The following is a 13,017-nucleotide window of genomic DNA, read 5'->3' as shown; positions in this document are numbered from 1 at the left end:
CCAACATTCGCACTTTCTTTTCAATCTGAGGTCAGGTTACTTCCTGCATCCAAGGAGGTTAAACTTCTTAATATTTGTAACTGTAGTCATAGGAACATCAAGCTGCTTGAAGATGGTCTTTTAGCCTTTACCTTTGTTTTGATGGTCTCTAATTTTCTTTCTGATCTCCTCAGACATTTTGCTTCTTTGCTTTCTCTGGTCCATGTTCAGTGTGATGCACACAATCACATTATAGCTAATCTCCAGCTACCTCCCCGCCGCCTACCTTAACGCTGGTTCTGGACATTTCAGTTATTCACCTGCCTCACTCACTTAATCCTCTAAGAACTTGGTCCTGTGCCTCCATCTTATGTGACATCATTGCGAAGCCCACTGGCTCCTCCAGGTTCAGCTGCTGGGCCTCGTGATGACACAGTGCTAGCCCCGCCCTCCTCCCCCTTGTTCAATGGAGTACCATGCCTCCTGGGATATGTGACTAACATATGCCAGGAAGCAAAGGGAGGGTAGTGAATACCATTCGTCTAGGCGAATAACGTGCAGGGGGGGCAGGGCTGAACTTCAGGCAGAAAACAAAATGAGTGCACTTACCATTTAAAGGAGGGGAAGATTGGTGGAGAGGAGGGAACGTGTCCATGAGGGTGAAGATCCACTTTAAACAGCAGAGTGACTACTCTCTTCTGTTTAAATAGGCTGACTAATTAGAAGATTAAAGACATGTAATTCTAATTACAGAAATAATTTTGAACATCACTATGATCCAATTAATTCACATTTTCCGTCCCCTTGTTTAGTTTGGAGACTTTCCTCATCCTGGTCTTTTGACACTATGGAGAGCATTTGGACACCATTTTCTGATTCATATGAGCTCATTGCACTCTGAATTAGAAACATGGACCTTAAAACATGTTACTTTAGTAGACATATGGGAGGAGGTAATGAGGGAGCTAGAAAGCAGGAGGTCTTGGGAGGAACGAAGAGAACGATTTTGTTGGCATTTTGAGACTAGGTTAGTAGTGTAGCTGGGGGCAGAGTTGTGGATGGCTTTGTAAGTTGTTAGTATCTTGAAATTTGTTTGGTAAGCGGAAGCCAGTGGAGAGATTGGCAGAGAGCGGTTGATAAGGTGGTGAAGCTTGGCAGCAGCATTCATGATGGACTGAGGAGAGGAGGGGAGTTGCAGTCGTCAAGGCGGGAGATGACCAGGGAGTGAATAGAAGCTTTATGGTGTCATTGGTTAGAAAGGGGCATATCTTTGAGATGTTAAAGAGACTGAGACGGCAAGCTTTGGAGAGTGAATGGATGTGGGGCCTAAAGGATTGTTAAGATTCTGGGATTACACCTAGAACCTTGGCGTGCAGGGATTGGCTGATAGTTGAGCCATTAATTTGGATGGAGAAGTCAGGTGAAGGGGCACGTGGGGAAGAAATACACTGCTCAAAAACTTTAAAGGAACCCTTTGAAAACACATCAGATCTCAATGAGCAAAAATATCATGCTGGATATCTATACTGATATGTACTGGGTAAGGTGTTATGAACGAAAGGATGCCACATTGTTTGAAAGAAATTAAAATTATCAACTTACAGTGGGCTCATTTCAAAGACACCCCGAAAATCAAAGTGAAAAAATGAGGCCCCCATGTGTTTGTGTGCATGCCTGACAATGTCGGGGCATGCGTCTAATGAGATGACAGATGGTGTCCTGGGGTAGTTCCTCCCAGATCTAGACCAGGGCATCACTCCTCACTCCTGAACAGACTGAGGTTCAACTTGGCAGCATCGGATGGACCGAAACATAATGTCCCAGAGGTGTTCTATTGGATTTAGGTCAGGCGAGCGTGGGGCCATTTAATGGTATAAATTTCTTCATCTTCCAGGAACTGGCTGCATACATTTGCCACATAAAGCTGGGCACCAGGAGGAACCCAGGACCCACTGCACCAGTGTAGGGTCTGACAATGGGTCCAAGGATTTCATCCCAATACCTAATAGCAGTCAGGGTGCCATTGTCTAGCCTGTAGAGGTCTGTTCATCCCTCCGTGGACATGCCTGCCCAGACCATCACTGAACCACCACCAAACTGCTCATGCTGAACTTTGTTACTGGCAGCATAACATTCTCCATGGCTTCTCCAGACCCTTTCACGTCTGTCACAGGTGAACCTGCACAGGGCGCCAGTGGCGGACCTGCCAATTCTGGTGTTCAATGGCAAATGCCAATCAAACTCTGCAGTGCCAGGCAGTGAGTACAGGGCCCACTAGAGGACATCGGACTCTCAGGCCACCCTCATGAAGTCATTTTATGATTGTTTTGTCAAAGACATTGACACCAGTGGCCTGCTGGACGTAATTTTGTAGGGCTCTGACAGTGCTCATCCTGTACCTCCTTGCACAAAGAAGCAAATACCTGATCCTGCTGTTGAGTTAAGAACCTTCTACGGCCCTGTCTAGCTCTCCTAGAGTAACTGCCTGTCTCCTGGAATCTCCTTCATGCTCTTGAGACTGTACTTAGACAAACAGCAAACCTGGCAATGGCACGCATTGATGTGCCATCCTTAGGAGTTGCACTGCCTGTGCAACCTCTATAGGATCCGGGTATTGCCTCATGCTACCAGTAGTGACACTGGTCCTAGCCGAATGCAAAACTAGTGAAAAAGTCTGAAAAGATGAGTAGAGAAAAAAAAATGTCAGTGGCCTCCACCTGTAAAACCATTCCTGTTTTGGAGGTTGTCTCGTCGTTGCCCGTCTAGTGTACCTGTTGTTAATTTAATTAACACCAAAGCAGCTAAAACTGATTACCAGCCCCTTTTCTGCTGCTTAACTGACAATATCAATATCCCAGGAGTTTAATTGACTTGATGCTATACTCTAATTAAAAGTGTACCTTTAATTTTTTTTGAGCAGTGTATTATGAGCTTGGTTTTGGATAGATTGAGTTTAAGGAAGTGGTTGTGACATCCAGATTGGTACTATTGTGACACTGAAGGTGCTGTGGGATAGGTAGGATAAGAACCAGCAAAGAGTACAGTCACGAAGACCCGAGGGTAGACCACGAGGGTAGAGTTTATTTTTTGAGGAGGTGGTGGTCCAGTGTAAAAGGCAGCAGAGAGGTCCAGGAGTAAAAGTACAGAATAACAGATTAGTGTCTATTGATTTTTCCTGTTAGTCGATCACTTGTGAGTTTAAGGAGAGCAGTTTCCGTGGAGTGTTGGGGGCATAAACTGAACTTATATGCACTGATCGAGTCACTTGTGTGCAAGTGCAATTGAAATATATTAAAGTGGTTTTGCTTACACTATCCAGTGTTAGCCACTATCTGTTTCTGTTTTTGTCAACAGGGAGTTTGTTGGAATATGGCATCAGTAGTGATGGGCTTTTGTTTAGGAGTTCACATTTTTCTGCTATAGTGCGCTGCATTAACATTCATTTTGTGCCTTCACACCGTGTAGGGTCATTCATTTTAATTGTGTTTTTTGGAGGCGGGGGGGGGGGGGTGTCTTGGTTTATTGCCAGTAAGTTACTTTGGAATGAGCTGTTTTAGCGCCACAAACAACAAACTGCAGCAGAAACGTTTGAGCCCAGCCTTCGTCTGCTAGGGGTTTCATCTTTGGTGAGTTAATTGAATATAAGACGCTTTCTACATGTTTGTTGGGTTTCATTGCAATGTCTTCATTACAGAATTTAAGTGGAGGTGAGTGTAATCTCTGCAGTGGGATTGACAGGGATATTAACCATTCTGTATTGAATCCAAAACTAAAAAAAAAATAAAGGCTGGAGGTTTAATTTAAAATCAAGTATTACTATGTAACATTATCTGGACATTGGATGGCATGACAAACATCTTCTTCTAATAATCGAGTGGGCTATTTTATGTTCTAGCACTGCTTTTGTGCAAATTGTGTTTTTTGATATGGTTTTATGATTTTCGCATGTATTTATTTTGCAGGATGCCGAGCAGAGAAACCAAGAATTAGAAGATAAAGTGAGAGCACTGAGAAAAGAAGTGGAGGAGAGCAAGCACAGACAAGGCCACTTGAAACTGGAACTTAAACACTTCCTGAATATATTAGATGGAAAAATTGATGATATGCACGAATTCCGTCAAGGACTTTCCAAGCTAGAAATGGATAGCTAGAGTGTGGTGATTTTTTTTTTTTTTTTTTTAACACTAGACCCTTTCAGTGCAAACGAAGAAGGCCTAGGGGCTGCTGTGCTTTTTTTATTTTTTATTTCTTTTTGCACCTTGAGTGCCAGTATCATTAAGGTTAGTCTGTTTTTGGCAACCAGTAGTGGCCTAAACGTTCAAAGCCATTTTTTACGGTTTTTACAAAATCAGAGCCATTGAAATTATACCATGCTATAGACAAAAGAAAAAATTATAAAATTTGATAGTTTGACACTAAATCACCAAATGTGTGGTTATGTATAACAATTGTTCATTTATTTGTTACAACAGAAAAATACCTAAAAAAAAAAAAAAAAAAAAAATTTGGATCACTGTGTAGCAAATATAGTCGAATCTCTTGTCCTCCAGTCCCACTTCTAGGTTGGAAATGCAATAAGTAAAAAGCACACAAGAATGCTTAATGGTTGTATGGTCTGAAACAGTGCTCTGCAAGCCTTGCAATAATTCCTATGACACATTGGATTAGGCAGAGTCTGTGATGGATGTACTGCAATATTTTCACTAGTAAGGTATTGCTGAAAGTTGACAGGGTCACTGAAACCTTATACACTGCCACAGTTTAACTGCTAGAACAAATAGATCTTTAGAAGCTATAAATAAGAGTTATATATTTAGTACAATACAGAATATTTATTAAAGATACTGTATAGAATATAGTGGCAAAAAGACAAAGTAACATTCACTGCTGTGTTTTTTTGTGGAAAAGCTTTTTTTCATGTTGTATTCATACACAGGAATACTTTACAAACTACATAAAAGGGGTAGTTTTCCTTCAGATGAATTTCCATTGAGTTTAGGATTTTACTTTTAGAAGAGGACACACAACTGGCAATTTTTTTATTTTTTTTTTAGACCTTGGATTCACTACTTTGCAGTCAATGTGCTTTCATTAACATGCAGCAATGAACAAAAAACAGCACACAACCCTTTTTTGAGCAGCACGGAATGTGCGTTGTACAGTTCGGGTGTGTTGCCTGCTACTTTCATTGAGCAATGGTTGCCATTTTAAATAATGGCACATCAATGCACAGCACATTGTGCCATGACTTACCTAAACATGTGTTACCATGCGTGTTTCAGCAACACACAAGTCTGACTAAACCCAATAACATTTGGGGACCCTAGTGTGAATTCTGGCCCCACATTTGAGCAATTTGGCTTTGTAGCTAATGCCATGTTCTCCATATATTTATATGGAAAATCTAGTGTTGGGTTAGTTACTCAAAAAATATAACTAGTTACTTCTGTAAATTGTAACGAGATTACTTTACTAGTTACTGCATTTGAATAGTAACTTCACTACTTATTACTTTACTTTCCTCTTTCTTAATTGACCGTGTAGAAGAAGATACATGACACTCTTTCTGCATAGAGTTTATTGTATAAACACAGGCTTTGGGAAACATGAGAACAAAACCTGAAAAAACAGAATAAAACATAAAGTGCAACAAAAAGTCATAAACTTCTTCCCTCTCTATTCTTCGAAATAACGATTGTATCGCACGGCTTGGGTAACGCAGGAAAGCGCGTTCCTATAGCCTAGTAAAGTAGTGTAGTTACCTCCTATAGCCTAGTAAAGTAGTGTAGTTACCAATATTAGTATTGTAACTAGTTACATTACTTCGTTACCAAAAAAAGTAATGTAGTTACTGTAATCAGTTACTTTGTAACTAGTTACCCCCAACACTGGGAAAATCCAACTGGCAATATGTGGCCACATTATCACAATACTCAACATAAAGCAGAGCAAGGTCACAGCTGGAGGCTAGAGCCAGATCTCATGGTAAGAGTTTGTCTATTGTTCTCAAATGTTAAAAGCAGCAGACGTGATTTAATCCAATGTCATCTGGGTAAAACAGGGTTGTCAATTTTCAGGGGACATGTCACCCATAGTCAACAAAAGAAAGGGCTGATGGTTTAAACCATTGTTGCTGACATTAAAGCATATTGAATAAAATGAATGCTATTAGACATTCATTCTAATCAGACTTCATCAGACATTATGATGATTTCATTGCTTCCATGAGAATTTTATAAAATCATTGGTTGGACATGTTGTCAGCTTCTGCTGGTTATATATGAATATGTAGCAGAAGACTTGTAAAGGCTGGGCAGCTGTCCTGAACAGGCTATGTTTAGAAGGTAACCCAAGTGATATACTATGCCATTCATGCGTTAGCGATATTATTAGTAAATAGTAGTTTTAAAATGGATAAGTTGCACAAATTTACTGCTGCCATGATAGGCAGGAAACATGCACACCTAAAGGAAACCTGTAGGGAAAAAACGATGCCTGTCGATGCATAGTAGGCCAAAAAGCACCTTCTCTTCCCTCTGCCTTGGGTCCATTACAAAAGCCCCTGTAAATACTCTTCTTGATTTGGGCACACATGTACAGCCTCCCTGCCTCCCACCATAGAATACTCTACTCCACTTCTCAAAAAGTCTAAATTTTCATAGAAATTATGCGAGGCCAGAGATAAGTGCTTCAAGTGCCTGCTATGCAATGGCAGGGTTAGTTTCTTTTATTTTTGCTTATCCCCTACGGGACCACTTTAGTAGGGAATTCTCCTCAGGTAAGCAGACATCACTCATTTTGCATGGGGCAGGTAAAAGCACAATTTGTCTTTGCAGATTGAGATTGTCACGGCAGTGTGATTTTTTTTTTTTTTCCTAGTAATATCGGTGGCATGATGGGTCACCACAAAATGCCTTATACGTTAGAAACGCCAGTGTTAGACTTCTACTTTCCCTTTTATACTGTAATTAAGGGTGTATTGTTTGGTAAATGAATATTCTACAGTTGATGTGTGTAACAAGCCATGGCTGAGAACGTCTATATACACAGACCTCAAAGTTTCCAAGTCAATGTTCACAGGGCTGTTACTATGAATTTATGACAAATTCTGCCTCATGGTTCTCTAATATTTATCTTGTAATTAAAAATAAATTAAAATGTTTGACACAAACTGGGGTTTCTCTTATAATAGAAGCGCTGAAACAAACCATGGTTGCCATCTTTCTTGATTTATGCATTACAGATACAAAATAATAAAAAAAAAACTTTTCAGGCTAGTAGGCTGATCTACAAAAATGTGATTAAAGCTGACCTGTTAGGCCACATGCACATTGGGTGTTTATTCTGTGTGTGTCCAATCCCAGCATTTTCATGTGCCAGGCAGACACAGGTTCAGTGTCCAGCCCCATTCTCTGCAGCCTGTAAACTCTGTGAGGCTGAAATATTCTGCAGCTGGATGCTGTACCAACTGGTACTTGCATATAGAGCCCTGTGCATTCGGAGCACACCCAGAATGCAAAATACTTATGTTCCAGACATATGTCCCTGACCAAATAGGGCCTTAATTGTATCTACCACTTGGTAAAGCATCCAACCACAGTGTATTTCAGTCTTTCATAGACTTTAATAGGAAGAAGGGCTGGATGCTGCACCTTTGGCTAGCAGGTGCACATAAAAACCAGGACTGGACACATAGGGGCTAAACACCCAGTGTACATGTGCCCTTCAAATGTTGACAGTTCAAACTGAACTAATGATGAGAAAATGCATTACAATGGTTACTTATCAGTGAAAACTGCATGTTAAAACAATAGGTAGATCCAGAGATACAGGCAACTTAAATTTGTAAGATGTAAAACTTGCCTCCATGTAGGCCTATTAATGTGCTAGGCAGCCTTGCTGACCAGTAGTGAGGCTAGAGAGAGGAGTCAATCTCCATTTGAAATGGAAAGTTGAAATTTACAGAATTAACTTTTCACATGTAACTGTTTTATGACCTCCAATGGAACCTTGGGACCGTATATCCCATAGGACTTAGCTTGTATTCATTTTCAATCAAAAAAAGGTTTGCAAATATTTTTATAAGGCAATGTTGGCTGTTGCAGTCATGTGCAATGCTCTATGTCCACTATACATCTGAATGTCCAGAGTCCATCTTGGGAGCATGCAAGAGAGGGTGGCGACATTCCTACATACAAAGGACCACAAACAGCCATCCTTAACAGGAAGTCAGCTCACACCAGCAATAGTTTAGATCAGGGGTCTTCAAACTATGGCCCTCCAGTTGTTCAGGTACTACAATTCCCATCATGCCTAGTCATGTCTAGGAATGATAGAGTTTTACAATGCCTCATGGGATGTGTAGTTCCGCAACAGCTGGAGGACCGTAGTTTGAGGATCCCTGGTTTAGATACTCTCTCACCCAGTGGATCCAGCATTGTCCTGCTGAGATCCTCCTCTCTGCAGCCGCCGCTCGGGTACCACACTGTTATGTCTGTGTGATATCATCCTCTCCAGTGGAGAGGAGGGACTTCTGATTTGAGGGTGAAAATCCATTTTTAAGACTATATACTCAAATTCATTTTTTTTTTTTTTTATTAAACCAGAGTTTAGTATCCCTACCAGAACATGTACACAAGCTTCTAAATGTACTGCTAAGCACACTTGTTTCAGGTCTGTGACTCAAAATGTATTATAATTAGGGTTGACATAATAACAATGCAACTAGAATTTTCAAAAGGAGGTCAGCAATGACACATTTCTCTTTTGATGCAGCCATTGGGATAACATGTAGATGATGCAGTTTTCTTTCCTGCAACTACAGGTTGCAGAAAAGAAAATTGCTAGTTTTTCCCCATCAATACAGTCAGTGTTGATGGGGGAATTCCTCCCGTGGCGCAATTGTGTTCTCCTGGCAGGGGGGCACAGGGAGCCATCCTTGCTGGAGAAACAGTGATTATTGCCAGCGGCTATAGCCGCTGGCAATAATCACATGCTAGAAATTGATGGATCAACTTGGGTGCAATTAGCCTGCCCATACATGGATCGAATCTGCTGAACCAATCGAAATACGAACCATCTATGGCCAGCTTTACTTTAAGATTCTTCCATGTTCCCATTCACAAAGCATTACCTAATAAAGTGTTAAAGGTTTAGAAATCAGGCTTCCCCATTGTCTGGTAATGGGTGGAAACTCAACCTGTCCTTAGGACAGACTCACTCCTGAAAAAAAAAAATCACAAGGCCTTCTCCTGAGAAATGTCTAAAAGGTAAAAAATATATATATATTGGTATGCTGTGTGAATGAAAACCCTTAACAAACATACAGTGTGCTTTTATCAATTTGACTGGAAAAGTGTAAATACACTTAAAGCGGAGTTCCACCCAAAAGTGGAACTTCCGCTTTAGGGAGTCCTGACCCCCCGACATGCCACATTTGGCATGTCATTTTTTGGGGGGGGGAGCGGGTACCTAGTTTTGACAGGTACCCGCTCCCACTTCCGCTCGGAGCGCCGCGGCGCCCTGAGCGGAAGTTCTCCTCTCCCCCTCCCACCCTGCAATCTTCTGGGACACGTCAGAGGTCCCAGAAGATTGCCGGCCAATCACGGCGCGCAGCGCGACTCGCGCATGCGCAGTGGGTACCCGGCTGTGAAGCCGCAAACTGTAACAGCCGGGTGCCCACAGCAGTGATGCCGGCGCCGAGGGAGAGGATCGAGGCTTCCGGCGGCCGCATCGCTGGACCGTTGGACAGGTGAGTAAATGGCTGGAACTCCGCTTTAAAGCAAACCCAAATCTCCTTAATGGCATACAGACGGCAAAAAAGAAAAACATCAAGTTTTAACAATTTCCTACTCTATCCAGTACTTTTGAAAAAGTGTTTAAATTCAAAATACTTTAAGGCTACATTCACACCTGAGCGTAGCGTTTTCGCGCGTTTTTTACCGCGATTTTGCCGTGATTTTTACCGCGATTTTACCGCGATTTACAGGCGTTTTTACAGGCGTTTTTAGATTGAATAGAAACCAATGGAAAACGCCTGTAATCTGCCCAAAAAGAAGCTCATGTACTTTTTTGAGCGTTGGGCGTTTTGCTTACAGCGTCAAAACGCTCAGATGTGAACAGGGGCCATTGAAATGAATAGTATTTGTCTTGTTGGGCGTTTTGAGAGCTGATCCTAGAGCAGAAAAACTCCCCAAAAACGCTCCAAAACGCCTAGATGTGAACGGAGTCTAAAGGTAAGTCTTACCATAATATTTTGCTTGCCATTATTTATCACAGTGTGAAAGGGAAAAATCTAATTCTTTTACTTATTACAGATATTTTATATAGCGCTGACAATTTCCACGGTGCTTTACATAATGTCCGTTTACATCACTCCCTGCCCACATGGAGCTTACAATCAAACATCTCTATCTCACATGCATACACACGCTTACTAGGGCCAATTTGGACAGTAGCCAATTACTCAACATACAGCCAAGACACATAAGAGAAAAAGGTGGAACTGCTCTGTGTGTGGATTTTTATGTTTCGCAGAATCAAATTAGCATGCTGTGGCTGTCTATGCAGTCCCGTTATTTTGCAGCAGGTGTAAGGTGTACAGAAGCAAGGAATGGGCAAAGGTCATGTGACCCACCAAGGGGTTAATTTACTAATCCTGAAGAGTGCACAATCTGGTACAGCTGTGCATGGTAGCCAATCAACCTCGAAGTTCAACTTGCTCAGTTAAGCTTTGACAAAAAAAAACTGGAAGCTGATTGGTTTCTATGCAGAGCTGCACTATATTTTACACTCTCCGGTTTTAGTAAATCAACCCCTAAGTGTCTGTTACCCTTAGGGCTCTTTCACACAGCCCGTCCGCCGGACGGACTCCGTTTATCTCAGCGGGGGATCGATCCGCCGATCCCCCCGCTGAGCAGGCGGATGACAGCTGTTCTCCGAACTGTGTGCGAAGACACAGCTGTCAGTTCCCCATACATCTCTATGGGGGAATCGGATGGGAACGGACCGTCGATCCATTGGACGGATGGAAAATAGGGTTTGACGGATCAGATGTCAGCGGACATGTCTTCGCTGACATCCAATGCCCCATAGGGATGCATGGGGGGACCGTTCAGATCTGCCAAAAAAACAGACAGGCGGATCTGAATGGTCTACCTGTCTGAAAGAGCCCTTAGGCCCCTTTCACACATACTGTCCGTTCAGTTAAGTCACGTCAAAATGTATCAGTTTTTCATCTGTTTTTTATCCATTTTTCATCTGTTTTTTGTTACATCCACTACCAATGCAAAAACGGACCGTTTCTCCGTTTACGTCCGTTTTTCGTCCGATCCGTTTTTTTGACAGATGAAAAATAGGGCAGATGAAAACAGATGTTAACGGATGATCCGTTTTTACATAGAGATGCATTGATGTCCGTTTTTCATCCGTCAATGGACCTATGTGTGAAAGGGGCCTTAAATGTGAATCAGCCCTTAATAATATGGACTTAAAAACTGCCACTGTGCAAAAGTCATAGTCTGTTCGGATTACCTTAAAGTGATTGTAAACCCCCACATACAGTGCCTTGAAAAAGTATTCATACCCCTTGACATTTTCTACATTTTGTCATGTTACAACCAAAAACATAAATGTATTTTATTGGGATTTTATGTGATGGACCAACACACTGGCACAATTGTGAAGTGAAAGGAAAATGATAAATGGTTTTCTAAATTTTTTACAAATATATATGTGAAAAGTGTGGCTGCATTTGTATTCAGCCCCCTGAGTCAATACTTTGCAGAATCTCCTTTCACTGCAATTACAGCTCCAAGTCTTTTTGGGGATGTCTCTACCAGCTGTGCACATCTCAAATGAAATTTTTGCCCATTCATTGCAAAATACCTCAAGCTCTGTCAGATTGGATGGGGAGCGTCTGTGAACAGCAATTTTCAAGTCTTGCCACAGATTCTCATATAGGTTTAGGTCTGGACTTTACTGCTCCATTCTAACACATGAATATGCTTTGATCTAAACCATTCCATTGTAGCTCTGGCTGCAAATTAAGGGTCGTTGTCCTGCTGGAAGGTGAACCTCCGCCCCAGTCTTTTGCAGACTCTAACAGGTTTTCTTCTAAGATTGCCCTGAATTTGGCTCCATCCATCTTCCCATCAACTCTGACCAGCTTCCCTGTCTCTGCTGAAGAAAAGCATCTCCACAGCATGATGCTGCATCACAGTGGGCAAGGTGTGTTTAGGGTGATGTGCAGTGTTAGTTTCTCTTACGTCCTCCGACAGTCGCCGCTCCTCTTAAGTCATCACTATTGGGTATTGACTTCCGCTCCGCAGGAGTAGCTAGGCATAAGACCTAGTCAAAAGAACAAAGCATTTAGCATAGACACACCCATGGGGGCTGTCCCACTGGTCAATACCCCCCTGCAGTGATCCCTCCCAACTCAGTTTGTCCCTGCCTAGCGTCAGGAGTAGCCAGGCTTCCCTGTGCTGGGGCTTCAGTCTCAGCCTTTCTAATCTTTTTTTCTTTGATTTTTCTTTGCAAATGTCAGTTTTTTCTTTCTTTTACTAGCTGTTTATTTTGTCAGCTTAGTTTAGTCAGATCTTCGGATGAAGATGGATTCTTGCGGAGCTGGGAATCGGACTGGCCGCCCGGCTCTCCAGGTCAGAGGGATCCCTAGCCCGCGATCGAGCATTCAGCCATGTGTTCGTCCTGGCATTATGAACGACCCATCCCTGCTCGCAGCAGGGATGCAGCCTGTGAGGTGGCTACCTCACTGGACACATCTGCGGTGCTGCAGTGTCCTATCCTTGGCTAACGGCATTCCCTGTCAGATGAGGACAGAGGCTTTCCGTTCATAGAGGCACCCCACGCCATCCGGTACAGGTAAGTTCCTTCTGTGTGGGGCCTCTGTCTGGGGTGGCAGTCCTGTGTTGCTGTGTGTTCTCCATGTCTGTGCCTATTTGGGGCTCCCTGATGTGATCCCTGCAGGGGTCTCTTTTACATGCGCTGCGGTGCTGTGTGGTTTTGGGGGCCCCTTCCACT

The 13,017-nt window shown here is 42.5% G+C and overlaps 1 protein-coding gene and 1 long non-coding RNA gene across 2 annotated transcripts in view; both read left to right on the top strand.

Annotated features, from left to right (window-relative positions):
• HOMER2 (homer scaffold protein 2) overlaps positions 1-5,375 on the top strand; it is a 375,844-nt gene extending 370,469 nt beyond the window's left edge. Inside the window, exon 9 of the mRNA XM_082254028.1 lies at positions 3,942-5,375. Within this exon, the coding sequence (XP_082110154.1) occupies positions 3,942-4,130 (189 nt within the window). The 3' untranslated portion in view covers positions 4,131-5,375. The remainder of the gene's footprint in view (positions 1-3,941) is intronic.
• An 893-nt stretch (positions 5,376-6,268) lies between these two features.
• Positions 6,269-7,150, top strand: LOC309554650. Its single transcript, XR_014225239.1, has 2 exons — positions 6,269-6,371; positions 6,450-7,150. It is a non-coding gene; the product is annotated as an uncharacterized lncRNA (long non-coding RNA).
• The last annotated feature ends 5,867 nt before the right edge of the window (positions 7,151-13,017 follow it).

This window comes from Pelophylax lessonae (assembly GCF_965119305.1).
Source record: "Pelophylax lessonae genome assembly, chromosome: 4".
Lineage (NCBI taxonomy): Eukaryota > Metazoa > Chordata > Amphibia > Anura > Ranidae > Pelophylax > Pelophylax lessonae.
This window is presented reverse-complemented; position numbering and strand designations above follow the sequence as displayed.